The following is a 26765-nucleotide window of genomic DNA, read 5'->3' as shown; positions in this document are numbered from 1 at the left end:
AACTATTTTACAACAACACAAAAGAACAAAGTTCTTATGGGATAATGGCACACCTGGCCTTGCAAAACACTTCATTAAAAGTTACAGCAAAGCATAAATCATTTCTTGCACTGCAAGGTTTGGTCTATGATTCTTCCAGGCTGTGATCAGATGAAAACACAGACCTAATGCTAACAAGAATCTGAGCAAGTGACAGTGACACACACAAAGCACATACCGGCATTTATATGAATGTCTGGTCCTCCAAGCCAGCTGAATGGTATCTTCAAACAATCCAATGCTCATTCAGCTCTGGCTGAAACCAAAGAGAAATCGTGTCAGTTCAAAGGAAGGATGTAGTACTACAGAGCTGCAAAAATTAAAATGCTTTTAAAGCCCAACACCGGAAAATGAAATGCTCATTTAACTAGAACAGGCTCTCTCTCAGAAGGGGGTACAGCGCTCTATTTGTGTAGGTAGACATTTGAAAATGGCCAAGGAATCACTAACAAACTGAGATGTTGATTCAAGCACTTCTTTCATGTGATGGCTGAATGTTTCCAAACAAAGAAATTATGATACAGTGCAGTATCTTTAGCTTTTTCAGTTCCTGAAACCACTTTTATATACCAGCCATGAAAAAGGAACTCGCTGGATGTATATTTTTAACTGTGCGTATGTTTTTGTTTCTTACTTCCTCCTTAAGCACATTTTATTTTTTCACACACTCAACCTCCCTACCTCTCTCTTTAATTTTTTTTAAAGGACCAAAAAGCTGGTTTGCACCCTTGATACCATCCAGCCTGAGCTGGCCCACAACACAGATTTGTGTTTTTACCCTAAAGTTGAAACAATCCTACCTCGTGTTTGTTAGCCTTGTTTTGTCCTGCAAAATTTTTAAAAAGCAAGCTAAACACCTTAATCATGCATAAGAATCTAATCACCTAGCAAATCTCCTCAAAACCAGCCTTATTTAGACCAAAGCAAAATTTTGGCATTTTCTCAAGTGCTTTCTGTTTTTTTTTTAATCCTCACAACCACATTTTCAATCACATGTTTAAAACCATGCTATGAGCTTAAAATTAATCGAAGGTTTCAACCAGGACCCAGAACTAATGCAAACATTAAACATATACCATATTCACAACCTATTCCCAAGACGTTTCTATGGAATTTCCAAACTCTGATTTTATTAAAGATCTGCTTCAAGATCTCACTGTATACTTACTCTTCCTATCTACTTGTGAATAACTGCACTCAACTGACAGACTAAAAGAAAAACTAAGAGCCTGTTCCACGTGTGTAAAGCTTCTTAATGAGAACTATCTGCACAGTTCTCTGCCGGTAACAGCTCCAGAGCACAGGCACAAATTACTTCCTTGCCAGAGTGTTGCCTCCATGCATTCCAACTTTAATCAACAACAATTTCTAGTCACACCCCCTCCATGGTTGATAATTATTCATGCTTCCCCTTTTTTTCTCTGACTACAATGGAAATTTGAAGGTTTATTGGGGGGGGGGCTCCCATGAAATATTTTCTCTTTACAAATGACTGGAATGCTTTTGAAAACTTTACAGCCCTTAAAGGGTTTCCCAAATGGCCAGGTGTTAATTCTTTATATGTTTTTATTAAATCTGGTAATCATTTATTAAGTGATTTGACCATATATGGTCATGTCAACCACTACCACCCCTTCCAAAATGGCCTCAAAGAAGTGGAAGGGGAGGGGCCCCAGGTGGCAATATACACAGCTATGATTCCGAACCATATTCTACATGAGCATACCACATCTGGGGTTCTTCTATGCCTGAAAAATGTTTCAGGGGTTTCTCAAAGGTAAAAAAAGATGAGAAAGGTTGCTGTGGACACACACACAAACATCTCAAATCCAAGGTGCATTCTACACCTAATAAGATACGTAATCTTCCTGATAATGACATTCAGAGCTTTCTGTGTTTCTCAATTGTTGCATACCTTCTGCTGTCCTTTTGGTCTCACATTTTCACCTCTCTCAACCTGATACACTTACCCATAGACTAGCTAAAAAGTAGCTTACTGTCCTACCTTGCAGGAGGGAAAAACAGGAGGAAGAAAATCTGAAGGAAGTAGAAAAGAAACTGAACCAAAGCCCCAGGGGAAAACTGAAAGTTTCACTTAGAACTGAGCTGTCCCTAACCAGATATCAGAAATTAAGGTACATCAGCTAAAATAGCTTAGAAGAAAAAGAGTTGGCTCTTATATGCTACTTTTCTCTACCAGACGGAGTCTCAAAGCAGATTACAATCGCCTTCCCTTTCCTCCCCCCACAACAGACACCCTGTGAAGTAGGTGAGGCTGAGAGAGCCCTGACAATACTGCTCAGTCAGAACTGCTCTATCAGGACTGTGACTGGCCCAAGGTCACGCAGCTGCCTGTATGTGGGCAAGCAGAGAATCAAACCCAGTGCCACCGCTCTTAATCACTACACCAAGCTGGGTACATAAACTTGGAGTTGCCTCTCAAGTATTAGGCATATTTGCTTGTACAAAAATGAAGGCATTTCTAACTTTTAAATTCCATAAATATGTCAAATACTGCAGTTTTATAACCTAAGCTATAAATAGGTTATAAATAATGCATTTTATGTTGTTAAAATAGTAAAATTAAAGGTAAAGGTATCCCCTGTGCAAGCACCGAGTCACCTTGTTTAGGTTTAATAGGACAGCAAGTTTGTTAGCATTGAATACATTTCAGTTTTGCTCAAAATTTCATCCCCTTCTCCCCCAAAAACTGTCCCACCCACTCTGGCTTCAAAATTTCCAGAAATGTCATATCTCTAGAAACAATTAAGGAATACCTGCTTATCTAGAGTCTAGGATAAGAGACTTTAGTTTTTTGAAGGATGGTATAGGCAAAAGAAATTCACTACATAAGGGGTCTACATGGGAAGCAAGACTATGCTATAAACACATGCTTGAACAAGTTTGTATTTCCATATTGCTGCAGGATGCTAATACACCACTTAGAACAAGGATTCCCAACCAGGGTACGTGGACTCCTGAGGGTCCCAGGGAATTCTGGATGGGGTCCACGGCCTTTCCCTTCCTATCTAAATGGACTTGGCCACAAACTATGGAACTGGCTTTGTCAGCCCAGAGGGCTTGGTGGGTAGGCCGAAGGTGTAAAAATTAAAGGGAAGAGAGTTGTTTGAGTATTGGGGGGGGGGGGGTCTGGGCTGTCTTCTCAGCTCCTGCCATTCTTTCAAGCCAATATGAGGTGGAGTCTCAGTAGTAGTAGTAGTAGTAGTAAAGGTCTGGAGGGGAGTGATAAATGGGTTAAGGGTGTGGGTGGTGATGTCACTTTCAGTGGCATGTCACTTCCAGGGGGTATAACAGGGAGGAGGCATTGTCAGCTGACATCACTTCCGGCGTCCTCAAAACTTGAAAATTTATTTCAGGTGCCCCTCCACAGTCGAACGGTTGAAAAAGTTTGACTAAGATCTTTGGAAATTCCACAATAAAAATACTCTCAATTTTTGTGCAGTTATTGTTCATGTAACACTAGTAGTCTACAAATGCCAGTATTTAATTATATAGCACCCTGCTGAATGTAAGAAAAAAAAATCTTTGTGTACCTAAGACTGCAGAAATTGTGGTCCTTTATTAAGATGGACAGACCAGTACATTTCATTTGTGCTTTTAATAACTTACAACAGAGAAGCAATAGACTTGCCTCTAGCATTAAAAATGAGGCACTGCTTTAAAATGTGAGGAGTAAAATGTACAGCTTTCCCGTAAACCTCACCATAATTCAAAACTATTGCTTTTTAGAACTCCTTTTATGCTACACTTAACCTCCAACTCTGGTTTCCAATTATAGAAGCTATTCCAGGAATACAAAAAAACAATGAGTGCAATACTTTGACAATAATCTTCTGGGGACCCAAACAATCAATATTTAGTCAATAACTACACTGTTGAGCTGTCTTTATATCCTTGTATTTACTAGAAAGGTTTTGTTCTCTTTTAAACTCCTAATTTGCAAGAACTTAGTCAAATAAATTATTCTCCTCCATCTCTTATTACCGTAACTGTGCAGCATATACAATTTTTCTCAGAACACATAGTATGTTTATCAAGAATATGGGAAAAGTGGTCCATTCTCAATTTTTTTAGAAATGTGTATGAACAGTCAATAACTTCTCAAATTATTAGTTTACATATGTTCCTTCATATGACAAAGTATTCTCTCATTAACGTCTTTGATCAGACACAAGTTCCTGTCCCAGCTCTTTCATATTTCTGTCACCATTCCCCTTTATTAAGCAGTTATGATATTATGCCAGATGGACTTCTCAGCTGTTTCCCATCATGAAATATGGACAATGCTAATGCTTATGACAACAGCCACAGCCAGCCAGAGTGACCCCATCCGCAGTTTGTTTGCTAATTGCAAAATCAGATTTTGCATTACACGTTGGGATTTTTTTTACACATAATTTAGAACAAAAGACACATGCAAGACTTCCAAGTGATAGGTTTCTTTCCACAGTCTAGCTAAATATTTTTCTTTCAAAGTACTGCTACATAATATTTAAAGGGACTTTCAGATTAACGCACTTACAAAAGCAACCCTAAGAAGTTCAGAATTCCAAGGCCGACTAAGATGCCACTGGACTGAAACTTGGTTCTCACAACTGTTAACGTTTGTCTTTGTACGCTAATTTGCTGCCATTCACAGGACTTACCAACTGCTTTAATCCAGTCTCAACTATACTGAGATGGATATGAAGAATATTTAAAGTTTTTAGAAATGTGTATGAGCAGTCCTTCCTGGCAACTAACCACCCCCACCTCCCAATATGTAAGGGCTGAAGAAAACTGTTTCAATGTAGCTGAAGAAATGTGCATATACATGAAACCTTATACCAAGAATTAAACTTTGTTGGTCTTAAGGGTGACACTGGACTCAAACTTCATACTATTGCTTCAGATCAACATGATTACCCACCTGAGTGTACTTACATGTGATATTCATGCAAATAGCTTACTGAATGGGAACCAATCCTCTTTTGTTTTAAGGTACAACTCACACATCTTTAAATAGGACAGGGTCCTATTAAATAAAAGAGTAAGGCCACCCGGGGAGGAGTTAGGGTGGGCCCTGTCCAGGATAAAAACTCGAGGGCCCAATCAGGAGCCGCTTTGGGCCCTCCGAGTGTCCATCCAGGGCCAAGCAGCCAATGGGGAGGCGCGCAAAGTGCCTTCCTATTGGCCCCTCACCAGGACAGACCAAAATTCCATTCACCCAGCCCAGTCTGGCTGCCAGTCTGCTCCTGACCACCAAAGGGAGAGGAGGCCAGTAGGGCTGCCAAGGGAGATGAGAACAGAGGCTTGGACAGGCTGCACCAGCCCTTTTTGCCCCAAGGCTGTCCTAACTGCCATGTCCAACTGTAAATGGCCTCAGAAACCTGACAGAGCTGGCAGGAGGCTGCAGAGTGCTCCCCCTCCCCCCTCTCCAGGCCTGCGCGAAGGAGCCTCTGACAGGCCCTGACTGAGGGAAGGAGGCCTTTCCAAGAGCAACGCAGGGGAGACTGAGGGCCTTCCTTTTGAGGGCCTTCCTTTTGACTTTCCCCTTCTGCCAAACAGTTGCCTGACAGGGAGGCCACAGAAAAGCCCTTTCTCACTTAAAATACTGCTCTGGCTGGGGGTTAGACACAGCCAAGCCATGTGTCTTGCTTCTTTGCAACTCTCTGCAGATTTGAGGCCACGGCACAGCGTTATTCTGCAGAGGAAGCTGGCTCTTTTGTCTCCTGTTTCATCTGCACAACAACCCTGTGCAATAGGCCTCAAGTCTTTCAATTCAACAACAACCTGTGTGGGAAGCCTTAAATGTTTCTTCTCTACCACAACCCTGTCCAAAGTAGCCCTTTCTGCCTGGGGAGCTGATCTTTATACGCTGCAGGTGAGCTGTAATTCCAGGAGCTCTCCACACCTGTAGGTTGGCTACCCCTGGGTTGGAAATATTCCTGGAGGTTTGGAGGTGGGACTTCAAAATCGTACAATGCCTCAGAGTCCAGCCTTCAAATGAGCCATTTTTGCCTGCAGTTGGTAGGGAGTGGTGCAGGAGTGTCCCTCCTGGTCTATGGGTTATGGCCAGCCCTTATCAGCAACTGTTTGTATTCTGGGGCGCAGACAGGCAGACCAGCATCAGTCCTGTGAGTCTGGAAAGTGCAGGAAGATCTAAATAAATGTTTACAGCCTGAAACTAAATAGAGAACAAGTAAATGTCTGGAGACACATCGTAACTGAAATAGTAACTGGCAAATAAAAAAACAGTATTAAAACCTTACTAAGGTCAAGACTGCTGTGCACAGACAGTCTTCCTCTTAGGGTTGCCACCTTCCCTGTGAGGCTCGCTACCCCACCTCCCTCATGGGGAGTCTGCTATGGGGAGAGAAGGGGAAGACGATTGGAAAATGCTTTGAGACACCTGAGGCCTGCTGGGTTACTGCGGCCCATTCCCAGTTCTCTCAGATCTCTCACAACCCTACATACCTCACAGGTTGACTATTGTGGAGAGACAAATGGAAAAGGTGTTTGTAAACCGCTTTGAGACTCCTTTGGGTAGTAAGCAATAGGGTACAAAAATCCGTTCTTCTAAGGAGCAACCATGAAAGAAGCATGTGGGCACATAACATTTTACCAACAGTGAAAATATGGGAGACAGAAGGAACAGGGTGGACACCTGTGTACTGTGACTACCCTATGTGTATTAGGGCAGAGGGGCATTTCGCTGAATGTGGCCTAATTCACACAAGAAGGGAAATGACGCAGAACTGGGGGGAATTGGTTGCCATGTAATCTTCCCCTAAGAACAGTCTCCAGTCTGATTTTCCCTTCACATATCTGAGGACATGGCTCTGGAAAGCTCATCTGTAACCACTATGCCACAATTCCCAAAGGTCAGCCCTCTCCCACAATCAACGAACATTCCATACCACAGGTTCTTGACACCCATATCTCCACACCCATGGCCTCATTTGCCACCATGCCACCACAATCCACACAACACACATGACAACCCCATGCCCTTACAGACTGGACAACTCCTCCCCTTCCTCTTCCCACTGCTAAGCTCTAGCGCCCGTTGTATTCTTGGAGACAACGGGCTTTGCCCCTAGTTTAACTATATTGCACCTCTACATGTTTCCTTTAGCCAAGATAAGTTGTTGCATGCCAAGATCTGGCTGGTTTCCCAGCAACATCTCCAAGTCAGCATATATATCCTGCAGCCCTCTTTCCTTCCATCAGAAAATGGAGAGCACAATCCCATGTTATTCATGGATGCTTAAGAGTCCTTAGGATTGCAACCTTACAGACCCACAACCGGCTTGCATCAAACCAATGAAATGCTGCCGCTTTTCTTTGAAAAAGAAAAATGCACAGGTAGAAAAAAATTCAAGAACATTTGCCTAAAATGCTGCCTCTCTGCTAATACCCAGCACTCCAAATCTGCCCAACAGGTCCTACTGGAGGTACCACTTTACCAGCCAGGTTCCCTCAGCCACGGCAAGGACAGCTCTAGTTCACTGGAACAGGATGCCTTGGGGGATACAAAAGGATACCTCATTGTTATCATTCTACAGGATGTAAGATGGTGCCGATAAATTCCTTAGTTTAAAAACATCTAGTATCACTTTAAGGATCATAATCTTTTCTTTTAATTTTTTTTTTAAATGAAAGCAAATGTTTAGGCACCTACATGATGGTCTCATTGTACAGTTTCCACCCCCACTGTCTCTGAAGTTTTCAAATTCAGAAAACCTTTGTTAGGCATTAATACAAACATGTAAAGGTAAATTGAGCCAGAAAAAGAAGAAGGAGGAACAAGAATTCCATAACTGTAAAACACAACAGGTGGAGAGGAAAAGAGAGATATTATCCAGAGTTGTTTACATAGTGTTCCAGTAACCTCAAAGCAGCTAAAAGAAATCTAGTAACTTGAGTAGTTACAATAAGGGTTACAAATCAGATATAGGAGATAATAAACCACCCACTTTTCAGTGTGGCCTGTGAATTTAGATATGAGGGGCCTGATTCTCTGCTCAAGACAGAGACTACAGCAGAGCAGGACATGGGATAGGCCTTTGGACACACTCGCCTGACATGGGCAGAGTCATTCATGAGAAGGCATCCATCAAAATCTACTACATGCCTGGGGTTGGCAAGTTATCAGATCTTGCAAGCATAAAAGCCCTGTGTCTGTGGGGACCCATAATTAGGCACTATACTACCTCCTGATGGATGGATGGCCTGACTCCCTCCAGAAACGTCTGCAGAGGTTTGAAAGTAGTGGTAGTTTGGCTCAAGCAGAGTCGCCTGAAACTCAATCCTTCCAACACACAGGTCCTGTGGCTGAATCAGAAAAGGTCAGGTCAGAAAGTGCACCTCTCCTTCCTGGACAGGGTGCAGGAATTTGGCAAGAATTTGGGGGTTAATCGATGCCTCCCTATCAATAGAGGTGCAGGTCACTAGAGTAGCCCAATTTCCATCTCTGCCAAGTAAGGCTGAGATGAATCCATGTGATGGTCACCTCCAGGCTAGATTTCTGTAACTCACTCTACACAGGCCTGCACTTGGCCTTGATCTGCAAGTTACAACCCAGAACTTGCAACTGGTGCAGAATGCTACTGCTAGGGTCTTCACAGGAACATCTTGGAGGGCCCACATTTAGCCAGCACTGAAACAGCTGCATTGTAACTAGCTACTAGCTGCCTGATATCATATTGTTTGGCCACAGTCATCCACACAACGGTCAACTTCAGACTGAATGTCTGTAACTCACTCTACGCAGGCCCCTCCTTGTCCCTGACCCAGAAATTACAGCTGGAGCAAAATGCAGCTGGTAGGGTCCTCACAGGAACACCTTGGAGGTCCCATATGAAGCCTGTGCTGAGGACAGCTGCACTAGTTGCCAGCTGTAGCCAGGATCAGGATCAAGGTTTTGGTGCTAACCTTTAAGGCTATCTGCAGTCTGGGCCCCTCATATCTACAGGACCACCTATCTCCTTATGCCCCCAGCAGTGCACTGCACTCTGCATGTATGAATCTGTTGGAGGTCTCCAGCCCAAGGGATGTGTGTCTGGCCTTGGCCAGGGCCTTTTCAGCCTTTGCCTGTACCTGGTGGAATGAGCTTCTGGGAGAGCTGAGGGCCCTAATGGAACTTCCTCAGTTCTGCAGGGCCTGCAAGTTGGAGCTCTTCTGCCAGGTCTTTGGTTGAGGCCAGTGCTATTAGATCTGGTGTAGTTAGTCAGTCCACCACCACTTCCTTATGGCCCCTGAAGCACTGTTTTATTAAAGGTTTGTTGAGCTGGGGGAGGTGAGAATTTTCACTGCTAATGGAGGGTTATATAAGGGATTTTATATTGTTTTGGGGGATTTTAATGTTGGGCCAACTATTGTTTACCTGCCATGATCCTTGCTTGAGGGTGGCAGAATACAAATTGAAATATATATATATATATATATATATATATATATATATATATATATATATATATATATATATATATATAATTGGCTATTGGTGGAGTTCTGGATCAACTTCAAGGTTCTGGTTTTGAACTTTAAGGCTCTTTGCAGTCTGGGTCCAACATATCAGGGACTGTTTACCTCTCTATTCCCCCCATAGGGCTCCACTCTTCAGATACTAACAAACCGGTGATCACCAGCCCACATGAATGTGCCTTGCCTCAACCAGGGCAAGCTGAGGGCCCTGTCAGAGCTATCAGAGTTTTGCAGGGTCTGCAAGATGGAGCTCTTCCAACAGGCATTTAGTCGAGGCAGGAAGATCCTTGAATCTAACACACATATGTCCTGGATATCTCAGACATCCTTACATCTTCCATCCAATCACAATGTAACACAGGCTTGGGTGTTGAGGAGCCTTGCTGAGCCAGGATTGGTTGTCAGAGAAGAACATTAGTAATGATAATCTCTGCCGCTGTATTGTATGTACTATGTTGAAATCAGGGGGGAGGGTATTGTTTTGCAGGACTGTATTGCATTTTATGGTTTAAAAAAAATTGTAAGCCGCCGCAAGCTAGTCTTGGCCAAGAGCACAGCTAATAAATCGAAACATAGCAACAACAACATAGTACAAAAGGGGTGCAGGTACTATTTGCTACTGAATACAATGTCTATCAATATCTATTAGTCTCTGGTGGAACAATCTGAAGTCTTCTTGTTTCCCAAGCATGCCAAAAGAACTGAATATGATACCAATCAACTTGATTTTCTATAAAATTAGGTGTAACCAACTACTTGAAAGAATTGGTCAGTACAGATTGCACATAAATAGGATGTTCTGATTGCAAGGGAATGCACAGTCAGAACTTGAGTCTGGAGCAAAGAGGTCTGGTCTGCAACCACAAAGTTGTGTAGCCTACATAATTTGGGACAAATTTATTGAATGCAATAATCCAAATGACAATCTTATAAAGTAACTGAACTACTGGTTTTGTGTGAATACACGTGTTAATTTTTGTCTTTGTATGCTAACTTGCTGTGATTCACAGGTCTTACCAACTGCTTTAATCCAACCTCAGCTATACTGAGATGGATTAAAAGAATATTTAAGGTTTTTAGAAATGTGTATGAACAGTCCTTCCTGGCAACTAACCCCCCCTCTACCCCCAAAAAATATGTAAGGATTGAAGGAAACTGCTTAAATGTAGCTGAAGAAGTGCGCACACACATGAAAACTAAGTATGTACATAGAAGCAGAGCTTAAGCTATTAATATCTTCAGGCTGAAATCCTAAACACAGAAGTTATTGCAAAGGACTCAGAGTTGCTAGTGAACTGGAATAGGGTTCACAAGGACACGCAGCTTGTAGGAATGAAACTTTTTTGCAAGTTTCAATTGAATCATAGAATCATAGAATCATAGAGTTGGAAGGGGCCATACAGGCCATCTAGTCCAACCCCCTGCTCAACGCAGGATTAGCCCTAAGCATCCTAAAGCATCCAAGAAAAGTGTGTATCCAACCTTTGCTTGAAGACTTCCAGTGAGGGGGAGCTCACCACCTCCTTAGGCAGCCTATTCCACTGCTGAACTACTCTGACTGTGAAAAACTTTTTCCTGATATCTAGCCTATATCGTTGTACTTGAAGTTTAAACCCATTACTGCGTGTCCTCTCCTCTGCAGCCAGCAGAAACAGCATCCTGCCCTCCTCCAAGTGACAACCTTTCAAATACTTAAAGAGGGCTATCATGTCCCCTCTCAACCTCCTTTTCTCCAGGCTGAACATTCCCAAGTCCCTCAACCTATCTTCATAGGGCTTGGTCCCTTGGCCCCAGATCATCTTCGTCGCTCTCCTCTGTACCCTTTCAATTTTATCTACGTCCTTCTTGAAGTGAGGCCTCCAGAACTGCACACAGTACTCCAGGTGTGGTCTGACCTGTGCCGTATACAATGGGACTATGACATCTTGTGATTTTGATGTGATGCCTCTGTTGATACAGCCCAAAATGGCATTTGCCTTTTTTACCGCTGCATCACAAAGCCTGCTCATGTTTAGTTTACAATCCACAAGTACCCCAAGGTCTCGTTCACACACAGTGCTACCTAGAAGCGTATCCCCCATCCAGTAGGCATGCTTTTCATTTTTCTGACCCAGATGCAGAACTTTACACTTATCTTTATTAAATTGCATCTTGTTCTCATTTGCCCATTTTTCCATTGTGTTCAGATCTCGTTGAACTCTGTCTCTATCTTCCGGAGTATTTGCCAGTCCTCCCAATTTGGTGTCATCTGCAAACTTGATGAGTAGTCCCTCCACCCCCTCATCTAGATCATTAATAAATATGTTAAAAAGTACCGGGCCGAGCACTGAGCCCTGAGGCACCCCGCTACTCACCTCTCTCCAGTCTGATGAAACACCATTGACAACAACTCTTTGAGTCCTGTTCTCTAACCAATTCCCTATCCACCTAACTATCTGAAAATCCATATTGCAGTCCTTCAACTTATCCATCAGAACATCATGGGGAACCTTGTCAAAAGCTTTACTAAAATCCAAGTAAATGACATCAACCGAATTTCCCCGATCCAGCAAACTTGTTACTTGGTCAAAAAAGGAAACTAGGTTGGTCTGGCAGGACCTGTTGGAAACAAATCCATGCTGACTTCCTTGGATCACCAAATTGTCCTCCAGATGTTTGCAGATCGCTCCCTTTAATATCTGCTCCATTATCTTCCCCACAACAGAGGTCAGACTCACTGGTCTGTAGTTTCCTGGGTCATCCTTCCTCCCTTTTTTGAAGATCGGAATAACGTTTGCTCTTTTCCAGTCCTCCGGGACATCTCCAGTCCTTAAAGAGGTTCCGAAGATGATGGACAAGGGCTGTGCAAGTTCTCTGGAAAGTTCTTTGAGTACTCTCGGGTGCATTTCATCTGGACCAGGGGATTTGAACTCATCCAGTGCAGCTAAATGCCTCTCGACAACCTCTCTATCCATGTTAACCTGCCACCCAGACACTATCCTTTGGCTACAGCCATCTCTAGATGTGCCTAAACACTTTGACCTGTGGGAAAAAACTGATGTAAAATAGGCACTAAGCCTTTCTGCTTTCTCTGCATCTTTCGTTAGAGTTTGTCCATCTGCACCCAACAGTGGGCCTATTGCCTCCTTGACTTTACGTTTGCTCCTCACATAACTGAAAAATCTTTTCTTGTTACAATGGGCTTCCCTGGCCAATCTTAGCTCACTCTCAGCTTTGGCCTTTCTGATGATTGATCTACAGTGCCTAGTAACCTGTAGGTACTCTTCTTTAGAGCTCTGTCCTTCCCTCCATTTCCTGAACATTTTCCTTTTCTTTCTTAGTTCCTCTTGAAGTTCTCTGTTCATCCAAATAGGCTTCTTAGAGCTCCTGCAGTGTTTTCGTATTTCTGGAATAGTCATTGATTGAGCATGCAATAGCTCTTGTTTGAGTAGCACCCACCCTTCACATGCTCCCTTCCCTTCCAGCATTCTCGTCCATGGTATGACACTCATCATGTCTCTGAGTTTATTAAAGTTTGCCCTACGAAAATCCAACATCCGCGTCTGGCTACAAGATTCCTTGGCTCCCCATCTCAAAAGGAATTCTATGAGGTCATGGTCACTTCCCCCTAGGGTCCCCACCTCCTTCACCTCATCCACCAACTCTTGCCTGTTGGTCAGTATTAAGTCCAGTATGGCTGAACCTCTTGTGGGTTCATCTACCATTTGATAAATGAAATTGTCAGCCAGGCAGGTCAGAAACTTGCATGACTGAGGACGCTTCGCAGAGTTAGTTTCCCAGCACACATCTGGGAAATTGAAGTCACCCATGATGACAAGGTCCTGCCGTTTGGATATTTTCTCAAGCTGCTCACAAAGTGCAGCATCCACATCCTCTCGTTGGTCAGGCGGTCGGTAGCAGACACCAACCACCACACTGTTTGTTTTCCCCTCGCTTATTTTCACCCAGATGCTTTCCACTGCAGATATGCTCTCCTTCACTAGAATTTCCTGACAGGTAAGCCCTTTCCTCACATACAGTGCCACTCCTCCACCTCTTCGATCTATTCTGTTTTTTCTGAACAGTTCATATCCATCCACCATTACATTCCAGTCATGAGAATCATTCCACCAAGTTTCTGTGATGCCTACTAGATCATACCTTTCCATCAGCATGAGAAGTTCCAGCTCTTCCTTTTTATTGCCCATGCTTCGGGCGTTAGTATAAAGACAACTGAATCCTTTTACTTTTGGTTCCCTATGAGCTGGCCTTGCCGGTTGGGCTGCCTCTGATTGTTTTCCTTCCATACACTCCCTATGTTGATCGTCTCCTTCCCCTAGTGGCTTTAGTTTAAAGCTCTCCTGATGAATCTCCCCAGGTTCCTGCCAAACACATTCTTCCCCAGTTTCGATAAGTGCAGTCCATCAGGTGCTAGTAGGCCTTCCTCAAGAAAGCCTATCCCATGGTCCCAGAAACCAAATCTCTCCTGCCGGCACCAACTACGCAGCCAGTGATTCACCTTCATTATCTTCCTCTCCCGATGCATTCCTCTTCCCTTGACAGGCAAGATTGAAGAGAATACCACTTGTGCCCCCATTTGCTTGAGCTTCCTCCCCATATCTTGATAGTCTTTTTTAATAGGAGTGATGGTATTCAGGGACATGTCATTTGTTCCCACATGGACCATCACAAATGGGTAGCGATCCGTAGATTTGAGGAGTTTGGGCAGCCTTTCTGAAACGTCTTTAATTTTCGCCCCTGGCAAGCAACACACCTCTCGGGTTAGGGGGTCGGGCCCAGCCACATGGCGATCCATTCCTCTTAGCATTGTGGCCTGCCTTGGTCCATAAAGCCAGTACTGTACACCAATCAAAATCAGCGCTCTGAGGATGTATCAGAAAATTTCAAAACAATAAAATCAGTCCCTTTTATTCTACAATTCTAAGAAAGGCTTTATACTTCTATCCACTGAAATATATGACCTTATAATTCCAAATTCTAAGTGCTTCACTGAAGTTGTAGGTTCAGCACTTTATTGTATTGACTAAATTTGCATAACCTCCAGATTGTATGCTTACCTGATATGACACAGAACTATGTCCAAAGTTGCAGCAATCACATTGCACAAGTGCTATACTCTTTCATAAGGTAAAGCTTGTCTTTTAAAATAACTTTACCAACAACCTGTTAATTCCAGATAAGCAGCGATGCTAGACCAGCAATATGAAACGGGTTTCTCTCTTTCTTTCTCGGGGGGGGGGGGGGGGGGTCCACTGGCACCTTAAAGACTAACAGCATTTATTCCACAACAAGTTCAGGCATAACTATGCTGGTCTTAAAGGAGTCACTGGATTCAAACTTTGTTCAGCCACATCAGACTGACATGGCTACCCACATGAAGCCAACATTTATTCCAGCATAGGTTTTCATAAGCTCATATCAAATTGTTGCTCCCTGTGACCGTTTATGCACTGGGAACTTCATTGCCCCAGCTCTCATGCAGGAGTACAAATCGGGAGCAGATGAGGTGCACTGGGCCAAATGCTCCCCTGTGTGGGTGCAGGAAGAGGTGGGGCAACTAAAACTCCAGCCTGCAGCCTGGCATGAAACCTCCAGTGCATAAACGGTCTGTGTCATGCTGATGAACTTCTTTAGAAATTCTGATTAAATATCGGAATCTTTTCCTAAGGAAAAGTTTTTTATGTTATCTCAAATACAGTATGTTGCTGGGACATTTGTGGGGAAACAGCATTTTAAAAACAGATGCCTACTGTGGCAAACATGCATAGATTCGTGCAATATACAGCAGGCAACATTTACAAAATTGTGTATTCCATTTAGTGTTTAACAATGAGGTCATTAACAAAGAAAAACACTGCAGTTGGGGAACAGTCTTCATGTCTGCACAGACAGCTTCCAAAGGTACGAGGTTTCATTTCAGAGTTACAGCATTCTGCAATTTAAATAATCCACAGAGCTCTTAAATAAGATTGGCACAGTTAAGACAGGCTTCTTTACTAGGGGAGCTCAAAAAACTCTGAAAAATTCCTTACCATTATTTTTCAGATATTATTTAAGCTGATGATTATTACAGATCAGAGAATCTGATCAGCTACTCTTATAGCAAATAACAAATAAAAGTCCATTTGCTTCAGTCTTTATTTGGGGATAGTCAGTTGTATACAAGATCAGCTGGGGTGGCAGGAATTAGAGCTCCCAATCAGGTCTGCATGCAGCAGGGAGAGACTGCTCTGCTGTATGTAGACCCTGGGGTTGGCTCCACTTGCAGCTCAATGTAAACCAAGCTACAAGAGAAGCCAGCCCAGGATCCGCTGGGGTGGCAGGAGCTGAGAACTCTGTACCACCTCAGCCGGCTCCTGGTGCCCCCACTGATCCTCTCTTATAATCCAGTTGAAACCTGGCTGCAAGAGAGGATCACCTGGAAAGGGGGCCTGAAAGTTCCACACCACTTCAGTTAGGGGCTGAATCCTCTTGCAGCTCAGTTTAAACAGAGCTTCAAGAAATGCCAGGCTGGATGACAGGTGTTGAGAGCTCCCAGACTTGTCTATATGTGGCAGGGAGAGACCTTCCTGCTGCACACAGATCCTGGGGCCAGCTTTGCCAAGCCAAGCCATCCCGAACAATACCCAAGGGACTTTACACTCTGCCTAATAAATTCTAATAATTGCATACAATTAATTAATAACTGAGGCAGTCCACCAACAAAATAGTTATTACCTAGGTCTAGGATACTAGTCTTGGTGTTGTTTGATGATTACTATTGAGGATACTGAAGACAAGATACTTTTCTTCTTGCTCAGCTTAATGTTGACCTCCAGTTGAAATACCTTTTCCCTCTTAATAAAACAGTAAGGGGTGTTGGGGTGAGCTCAGTCCGTGATGAGGAAGGGCAACAATTGGTCCCATGGCCCTGGACTGACAAGCGGAGGGGCCAATCGGAAGGCGCAGAGCACCTTCCGATTGGCCCCTCACCAGGACAGACCAAAATTCCATCCAGCCAGGGGCAATCTGGAGAAATGGCTGCCAGTCTGCTCCTGACCACCAAAGGGAGAGGAGGTCAGAAGGGCTGCCAAGGGGGGTGAGAACAGAGGCTGTACCAGCCCTTTTCACCCCAAGGCTGTCCTAACTGTCATGTCCAACTGCAAATCGCCTCAGAACCCTGACAGAGCTGGCAGGAGGCTGCAGAGTGCTCCCCCTCCCCCTCCCCCCCCTCCAGGCCTGCTGCGAAGGAGCCTCTGACAGCCCCTGACTGAGGGAGGGAGGCCTTTCCAAGAACAACGCAGGGGAGCCTGAGGGCCTTCCTTTTGAGGGGGGGGGACTTTCCTCTTCTGCCAAACAGTTGGCTGACAGGGAGGCCACAGAAAAGCCCCTTCTCACTTAAAATACTGCTCTGGCCGGAGGTTAGACACAGCCAAGCCATATGTCTTTCTTCTTTGCAACTCTCTGCAGGTTTGAGGCCACTGCACAGCATTATTCTGCAGAGGAAACTGTTTTTTGTCTCCTGTTTCATCTGCACAACAACCCTGTGCAGTAGGCCTCAAGTCTTTCAATTCAACAACAACAATCTGTGTGGGAGGCCTTAAATGTTTCTTCGCTACCACAATCCTCTCCTTTCTGCCTGGGGAGCTGATCTTTATACTCTGCAGGTGAGCTGTAATTCCAGGAGCTCTCCAGGCCTCACCTGGAGGTTAGCTACCCCTGGGTTGGAAATATTCCTGGAGGTTTGGAGGTTGGACTTCAAAATCATACAATGCCTCAGAGTCCAGCCTTCAAAGGAGCCTTTTTTTTTGCCTGCAGTTGGGAGGGTGTGGTGCAGGTGTCCCTCCTGGGCTATGGGCTATAACCAGCCCTTACCTGCAACTGTTTGTATTGTGGGGCGCAGACAGGCAGCCCAGCATCAGTCCTGTGAGTCTGGAGAGTGCAGGAAGATTTAAATTAATACTTACAGCCTGAAACTGTAAATAGGGAGAGGAAGGGAAGATGCTTGGAAAATGCTTTGAGACACCTGAGGCCTGTTGGGTCACTGCGGCCCATTCCCAGTTCTCTCAGATCTCTCACAACCCCACATACCTCACAGGTTGACTATTGTGGAGAGACAAATGGAAAAGGTGTTTGTGAACCGCTTTGAGACTCCTTTGGGTAGTAAGCAACAGGGTACAAAAATCCATTCTTCTAAGGAGCAACCATGAAAGAAGCATGTGGGCACATAACATTTTATCAACAGTGAAAAAATGGAGAAAGAACAGGGTGGACACCTGTGTACTGTGACTACCCCATGTGTATTAGGGCAGAGGGGCATTTCGGTGTCTGTGGCCTAATTCACACAAGAAGGGAAATGACGCAGAACTGGAGGAATTGGTTGCCATGTAATCTCCCCCTAAGAAGAGTCTCCAGTCTGATTTTCCTTTCACATATCTGAGGACATGGCTCTGGAAAGCTGATCTGTAACCACTATGCCACAATTCCCAAAGGTCAGTCTTCTCCCACACTCAACGAACATTCCACACCACAGGTTCTTGACACCCATATCTCCACACCCATGCCCTCATTTGCCACCACAACCTCCCACACAACACACATTCAACCCCATGCCCTTACAGACTGGACAACTCCTCCCCTTCCTCTTCCCATTGCCAAGCTCTAGCGCCCGTTGTATTCTTGGATACAACGGGCTTTGCCCCTAGTAAGACTATATTACGTGACAGTTGAAACAAATACTTCGGAAACTGACAGGATTTATTGAACCACATGAGCTTTTTGTTGTTTGCGCACATCTTGTGTATATTTCTACTTCATTGTTTCTACTTTCTTTTGTCAGCTCCAGCATACAAAGGCCTTCCAGGTACAGTTGTATATCCAAGTTGTGGACTGACATCTGGATGCTAGTGTGGCATTAGTGACATCCATGCTATAGCCGCTTTCATAAACCATGCCAGCTCAGTCTCAACATGGTAAACTACCCTCTATCATTTGTAGGATAGCAGAGAACCATAGTGTCCTTGGCCATTACTAATTACTCTGCCTGTTGATTGATTTTTCAAAGACATTTCAGGAGGATAGGTGTTGGAGGAAATGAGTAGGTCCTTTGGCCAATCTAATGTCAGAGAGTTTGTCATCTCTGCCTTCTGATGGAAATACCTGGAGCAGAACAACTTGAAGGGTGATGCAAAGAGGGCTACTACTGACTCACCAATCTGACTGACAATGATAGAGAATACGGCCCTCTTCAGGGACCACATCCCTTCTTGAATGGATTGGCAACTTAGTCTGCTTGTATACTGTGCATTCCTCCAATATGTTTGGCTTAAATTGACAGGTTTATCTTGGGCCATAATATTTTGATTGTGCAGTGACAAGTATCTGGAGCTCCGCATTTGTTCAGGTAAGTTTTGGCTGCCAATTTGTTGGTTTGAATAAGGATATGTTAGTGAAGTACTTGAATCCTGAAGTGGTGCAGAGCCAATCCAACTGCCCAAAGCTCTGATATGTTTACTAGGAGATAGCTCTCTGATTAGGAGCACAGGTTGGCATTCCATCCAGTACTGTATCCCAACCTTTCAGGCTTGCATCTGTGAAGACTTGATGGTCCACTCTTATTAAGAACCTCCCGTTTGAAGAAGAAGAAGAAGAAGAAGAGTTGGTTCTTATATGCCGCTTTTCCCTACCCGAAGGAGGCTCAAAGCGGCTTACAGTCGCCTTCCCATTCCTCTCCCCACAACAGACACCCTGTGGGGTGGGTGAGGCTGAGAGAGCCCTGATATCACTGCCCGGTCAGAACAGTTTTATCAGCGCCGTGGCGAGCCCAAGGTCACCCAGCTGGTTGCATGTGGGGGAGCGCAGAATCGAACCCGGCATGCCAGATTAGAAGTCCGCACTCCTAACCACTACACCAAACTGGCTCTTGAGGCTTTTGTCCTTCGCAGGAAGCTTTGCTTAACCTTCAGAAGAACTTTTAATGATGTGTCCTGCAACCTGGAGATTTGGAACTGAAAATGTCTGAAGAATGGTTGAAGTTGTGAGCGTATTCTGCCCCACTGGATTTCGTTCAGGTTGGCAATAGGTAGACCATGAAGGTGGTAAGGTTTATTAGTGCTGCTAATCTGCTTTTTATTATTGCTGTCACCATGTCTTTGGTCTTTTGAACCTTAGCTGTAAGGAATAGATGATTTGCGATTGTGTCTATTTGTACCCCAAAGTGCTCCAATCTTTGGGAAAATGTAAGGGAGCTCTTCTGCAAATTTGCCATGAAACTGAAACTCTGAAGATGTCTTCAGAGTTAATTGTTATCAGAACATAACTGGATGAGCAGATCATCAAGTTATGGCTGTAGGTGTGCACCCTGGTGTCTCAGGTTCACCACAGAATTTATGAGTAGTTTGGGGGCAGCGGACAGACTGAAGTGTAGAGCTCTGAACTGTAGATATGTATTCTCAAAGCAGAATCAAAGGAACCTGTGATGGGAGGGAAAGACTGGCCCATGAAGGTACTCCTCTTAGGTCTAGAGGTCATAAATTTGCCCCATTTGCAGAGCTACAGAGATTTATCACAGTGTCTCCATCCTGAAGTGCCATAGCCAAATGAAGCCAATGATGACATTTCATCCTGACAATCTGCAATTGGATCTTCTCTATATACTCATGTGAAATCTAGCCTCAAAAAATATATGTGAATCCAATATGTACTGGTGATACTGACAATGGATAATTTGACCAAATGCAGACTAAAAGACAAGTAGATATTATAGCAGGGACAATAAAAAAAGACCTTCTTGATATTCCAGCTTCTTCAAAATCTAATTTTAAAGTTCGGGAATACCCAGCAGCAAATGTTATTTGGTCAAAAGGAACAAGAAATGGGGTTTGGCAATTCAAGAACAGGAGATCATTTGATGAGCAGACAGAATGTCTAGTAAAATACGCAAAGATCAACACAGTTTAAAGAAATACATATCAAATCAAATATGGAATAAAGAAATTAATCAAAGATGTTTTCCCATTCTTTCATACTGGTATAATGTTAAGGACTATGAAGATTACCACAATAACAAGGCACAAGTGTGGGATTTGGTATATATTGGGCACATAATCTGCCACTGTGAGAGTTTCAGCTTCCCTTTTTAGAAATCCACAAGTCTGAGTTCGTTAAAGCTGCACAAGAAACAAATCTAAATTTATGAATGGAGATACATTGCAGATCTTCTCAGATGGATGCAATACCTTCTATTTGGTTATTTTTGAATGTATTACCCTGCCCATTTCCGGAGGCTCAGAGCAGTTTACAGAAAGGTTTAAAACAGGGGTTTTCAAACTGTGGCCCTCCATATGTCCATGGACTACAATTCCCATGAGCCCCTGCCAGCAAATGCTTATGGGAATTGTAGTCCATGGACATTTGGAGGGCCACAGTTTGACTACCCCTGGTTTAAAAGAATGAAAATAAACTTTATTTTAGGTTTTAAAATTCTAAATTCTAAATTGAACAACTAATCCTGTTAATTCAAAAGCTATGGCCCTCATCTCATTAGGTAGAGAGTTCCACCAGGCCAGAGCTGAAAGTTAGATTACTTTAACATACTTTGACTTTTAAGATTGTTCCAAAAATTCATTAATGGAATAGTTAGGCTGTGAGCCTTGTTTAATTCACAGAACATCCCTCAGCCTTTTTAATAAAACTACTTTAGCTGCTTCAAAAAATTGGTTAAGACTTGATGCCTAAATGGCTTAGGCCTGGACCATTTACTCCCACATCTACCTGCTTGTTAGATGAGATCGTCTTCTGGGAGTGCCTCCCTCCCCATTAAACAGGCTGCTAAGACAGACAGGGCCATTTGAGTTTATTTGTTGTTCTGTTGATCTTGACTGTCTTGTAAGAACTATAAAACTGGATCACAATTATAAATGTCCACACTACATCAATTTATATAAAAACCGGAAATTGAGTGCAGTCCTTCAGTGGTTATTATAAACCCCTCAGATCCAACAATATAACTTTTCCTTTCCCTAGTCATTTGCATTTTAAAAATCCTATTTCTCTTTTAAGAGTTGATTCTTATATGCCACTTTTCTCTACCTGAAGGAGGCTCAAAGCGGCTTACAATTGCCTTCCCATTCCTCTCCCCACAACAGACACCCTGTGAGGTGGGCAAGGCTGAGAGAGCCCTGATATTTTTTCTCTGTCAGAACAACTTTAACAGTATTGTGGCAAGCCCAATGTCACCCAGCTGGCTGCAAGTGGAGGAGCAGGGAATCAAACCCGGCTTGCCAGTTTAGATGCCCATATGCAGCATTAACTCATTTTCACAGTTGCCCTGATCACATATTATGCTAATCTCAAGAAAAAAGCAATTTATTCATGAGAAGAAACTGAACACAATGTGTTATAGATTTCTCATATTAATTCAGCAATAGAAAATTAAACTTAAAAAAAAATGACTTACTGCAAAATGAAAGTCTATGACTTCTATCTATGCAAACAGATGTTTTCAGATATGAATATTTATATATAATTAATTTTTCAGATTTCAGGACTGTAACTGAACAAACAATGTGGCTTAACCGAAAGCTATAGATATTTGATTAATTTTAGTAGAATTTCTAACTCCAGGAACAAAATCCATTCCCCTCTGCCTATGCATATGTACTTGGAAATAAATCCCATTGAAGAGTTTCACGGATTTCCAAGTAACTTAAGTTTAAATTTGGAGTATAGAAATAATTGCACAATACCTGCTTTCAATTTACAATCACTTAAGTTATTATCTAAGAGCCCCTCCTTAATTTTGCAGAAAATAATTTAGTTAAGAAATTGCTTAATATAAGCTACATAGCTACCAGTTAAATCTCTGTAACACTGATAAAGTGATACGGGCATATTAGTTATTTCAGGGCTTCAGTGGAACAGGGTCCCAAATATGTCCATACACCGCAGGGGCTTTGCGGGTAGTGGCAGGAGGGGAGGAAGCTTCGGAAGAGAGCTTCCGTCCCTCAAGGCACCCGCCGAGGCCTGTCCCGGGGCAGGGCGGCTAGCACCCATTCTATTGTCATATATAACGGGCTTTATTATTTTTTAAAATTATTGTTCAATTTATATACCGCTGCTCTCCGAACAGTCACACAGTGGTTTACATAATTAAAATGCAATAAAATCCCAATGAAATCTTACCAAGTTTAACACCAAAAGCAGCAGCGGTCACATTCTCTTCGCCCAATCTATCTCACCTTTTCCAGCCTGGTGGCCGAGTTCTCTTCCAGTGAGAGTGGGAGTGGATCTAATAGATCTTGCGGGGGGGGTCCTTAGTTGGAATACCAGGACTCTGCCCTGGCCTCAACCATATACCTGGTGGAACAGCTCAGTCTCACAGGCCCTGCAGAAAACTGACAACTCCAGCAAGGCTCTCAGCTCTTCCGGGAGCTCATTCCACCAGTGTGGAACCAGGACCAAAAAGGCCCTGGCCTGGGTCAAGGCCAGGCGAATGTCCTGGGAGTCCAGGACAACCAGTACATTCATACCCGCAAAGGGCTCTGTGGGGGGCATAAGCAATCAAGCAGTCTTGCAGGTAGGTGGGACACAGGCCGCTTTGCTGCTAGTAAATAAAATAGTACAATGGACTTTATTACTAGTATATGAATATGAAGAATAAGATCAAGACTGTTTTCTAAAACAATGAGTTGTTTTAAGTACAAAGAGAGCCAGTCAAATTTTGTCGTTGCTCAGTTGATTTAATGTACTGTACAACTGATTATCAGCATAATTAGAGTCCAGCACACAAAGAATGGTTCACATTGGAAGATCAATGATCTCCCAAACAAAAAAAGCAAGCCTCTTGGCAAGAAACAGTATTCACAAATTTTCAGTCCACAGTCTATCTGCCTGCTCTGGTGTTGCATAAGCCATTTCCTTTATCTGCTCTCCCAATGGTGCAGCCAGTTCTTTTACTAAATAGGCAAAAATAGAACACACACATTGTAGAGGAAGGCTTCTTAACTTATATATCACACAAAGCATAGTGTCATAAGGAAATAAATTAGTTTGAAATAAAAATATACTATATTAAATTTTATGACTGCATTTTATAAGAACTGTTTACTTCTTTTCAAAAACTGGAATCCTTTTAATGTAAAGAAAAAAGAAGTCCTGGAAATTATGGTTATAATTTCAAATTTCCAGCACATTTCCAGCATATCTCATATATGTTTGTTTTAGAATTTAGGTAGGAGGCTTAGTTCATACTTCAATGATATGGTAGCTAGCTTCTTGAGATCACATTAAGGAAAAATACAAAGTGAGATGATACTTTTTAAAATATATAACCTTAATCCTCATGCCAAGGATTCTTCTCTTACCGGGAGACACTAGCAGAACCTCTTCAAGTCCGATAAGAATGACCTTAAATGCACTCAAGGTGTATCTACACTTGTATTCTTTTAACGGTTGTATGACATTTCAGCTTTGTCTTTCATCACCCAAGTGCTAGTTTTCATGTATTTCTTCTACATTTCCTGCTTCTGAGTTGTGGGCTTTTGTTCTAGTTCTATACTGAAAGTTCTTCATTTTTGTGGTTATACCTCCACACCCTCAAAAAAAGGTGCACACACCAGAACCTTGAGCCAGGATTATAAATAGCTATATGCCTGAGCTTGTGGAGCAACCTTAGGGGTACTACAAAAGGAAAACTTTTTCTTCTGTTGGTGTAAATTGGCAAGATGTTTAGATGAATGGCTACAGTAACACAAAACAGGGGAAAGCAAGCTTGAGAAAATCTAGTCTAGAAGTAAATAATAAAACACACACTGTAGCACAAGCTGCAAACTATTAGCACAGTTTTCTGTAAGAAAATCAAAAGCTGAGCCCTCTGCACACTGCCAATTTAATGTATCTAGGGATCAACAATACAACACCTCAGAAGTGAAAGCTAATGAGTAATGAAGCCTAGTTTTATTTATTTACGTCCTTTAGTCTTCCTCTCTTACTGGGATCCAAAATGAATTATCCAGTGAATATCAATTTAATCCACAGAATAAAACATCCAATAAACAATGCAACAGGGTTTATATAGGAGAAATCTGGAACCAACCAAAAATCTGGGAACAGAACATCAGCAAACATATTAAACATTAAATTATACAGAATTACATAGTAGGATCCTACTAACAGCAACAAGCATTATGAGTAATACACAATAGTCCACAAACCTTTACCCAAGCAGCTTTCTAAACCAATCGCAGAGTGCAACCTTATGATCAGTATAGAAAAGCCCTCCAGAACTCAGTTTTGCATATTTCTCAGAAAGCTAGGAGAGTGGGTGCCTTTCTGACCTCACCAGACAGTTCTACCCCTGTACTAATTTTGCAAACTGATCTCCACTTTCCAGGTCGCATTCTTCACCATCTGGGAGGACATGCCCACAAATGGCTGGACAACTTAGCCCGGACACTCTCTGCCAGAGATCATCCACAGCCAAGAACTGCCACCAGCTGTACCAGCTAAGAGGGCATGGCCTGAGGATGCTACTCCATCCATGGGGTTCAGTGGCAAAGAGAGAGAAAAGCCAGACTGAGCAATTACAAAATGCTATGGATCTAACTAGTTTGGCATGCCCAAACAATACAAGCTGCTTCAAACCACTCCAACAGCTGAAGTACGTTAAGATCTATAAACTCATTTTACATGATATTATATAGAAATACCACTGCATAGCTATTTGTTGCATCTAAGTGGAAGAGATCATCAAACCCTACCTCTAACCTACTATCTAGAGCCCTTTACAAACTGTCTCCAACACAAGAACCCACATAATGCAAACTGAGGCTCCGCTGCTGGTTCAAAATGCAGCGGCCAGGATCCTCACAGTAACACTGTGGAGGTCTCACATCCAGCCTGTTCTCGACCAGCTGAAATGGCTGCCAGTTGAATTCCGGATCAGACTAAAGGTCCTGGTAATTACCTTCAAGGCCATACGTGGTCAGGGCCCAGTGTACCTGAGGGATCACCTCCCCGCCTACACCCCCCCCCAAAGAGCTCTGCGCTCCACTGCCACCAACCAGTTAAGGATCCCTGGCCCTAAAGAAGTCCGCCTGGTCTCAACCAGGGCCAGAGCATTTTCTGTCGTGGCCCCCACCTGGTGGAATGAGCTCCTGGAGGAGATCAGGACCCTGACGGAGCTTAAACTTCCGCAGGGCCTGCAAAAAGGAGCTCTTCCACCAGGCATTTGGTTGAGACCAGACACAATCGACAGCGACTGAAAGGCCCCTGCTCCCCCCCTGCCCCCTCTCAGAAGTCCACCAACATGCTCTGGACCTGTTTGTATTGTTGCATTGTTGTACTGCCTATATTATTTATACTGTTACATTATTATACGGTTATTATTGCAAAGTTACTCACATGTTTATAGATTGTTTTATGTACTGTTGTTGTTCTTATGTAAACCGCCCTGAGCCCCTGGGGTGGGCAGTATATAAATATATTAAAAATAAATAAATAAAATATGAACAGAAGCTTAGCAGTCAAGTGTATGCAGAGCTAATGGAGTCTAAACCTACTCAAATCAAGTCCCTGAAACAGCTTCAGCTAAAGGTGTTATTTCCTGTACTCCTTAAAGATTCAGAAATGCATGGTTTTCTAATATGGTGAAAAGCAAGTGCCTTTACACTAGTTTTCACAGTAATATACCTTAGTTATTTATCCACTAGGGGCAAAGCCCGTTGTCTCCAAGAATACAACGGGCGCTAGAGCTTGGCAGTGGGTAGAGGAAGGGGAGGAGTTGTCCAGTCTGTAAGGGCATGGGGTTGTCATGTGTGTTGTGTGGGAGGTTGTGGTGGCCTGGTGGCAAATGAGGCCAAATGAGGCAACCTACAGGTGTGGCCTGGAGAGCTCCTGGAATTACAGCTCACCTGCAGATTATAAAGATCAGCTCCCCAGGCAGAAACGGCTACTTTGGACAGGGTTGTGGTAAAGAAGAAACATTTAAGGCTTCCCACACAGGTTGTTGTTGAATTGAAAGACTTGAGGCCTACTGCACAGGGTTGTTGTGCAGATGAAACAGGAGACAAAAGAGCCAGCTTCCTCTGCAGAATAACGCTGTGCAGTGGCCTCAAATCTGCAGAGAGTTGCAAAGAAGAAAGGCACATGGCTTGGCTGTGTCTAACCCCCGGCCAGAGCAGTATTTTAAGTGAGAAGGGGCTTTTCTGTGGCCTCCCTGTCAGCCAACTGTTTGGCAGAAGTGGAAAGCCCCCCCCCAA

At 43.3% G+C, this 26765-nt stretch overlaps 1 protein-coding gene across 4 annotated transcripts in view; it reads right to left on the bottom strand.

Annotated features, from left to right (window-relative positions):
• The window catches only part of JAK1 (Janus kinase 1), a 70593-nt gene that overhangs the window by 38966 nt on the left and 4862 nt on the right, over window positions 1–26765 (bottom strand). For 3 of the 4 annotated variants that reach the window (XM_077333456.1, XM_077333457.1, XM_077333454.1), the window contains exon 2: window positions 218–295. In XM_077333456.1, coding sequence (XP_077189571.1) covers window positions 218–223 — 6 coding nt within the window. In that variant the 5' untranslated portion in view covers window positions 224–295. The remainder of the gene's footprint in view (window positions 1–217; window positions 296–26765) is intronic. The other variant, XM_077333455.1, reaches the window with a different exon arrangement.

This window comes from Paroedura picta, chromosome 4, assembly GCF_049243985.1.
Source record: "Paroedura picta isolate Pp20150507F chromosome 4, Ppicta_v3.0, whole genome shotgun sequence".
Taxonomy (NCBI): Eukaryota; Metazoa; Chordata; class Lepidosauria; order Squamata; family Gekkonidae; genus Paroedura; species Paroedura picta.
This window is presented reverse-complemented; position numbering and strand designations above follow the sequence as displayed.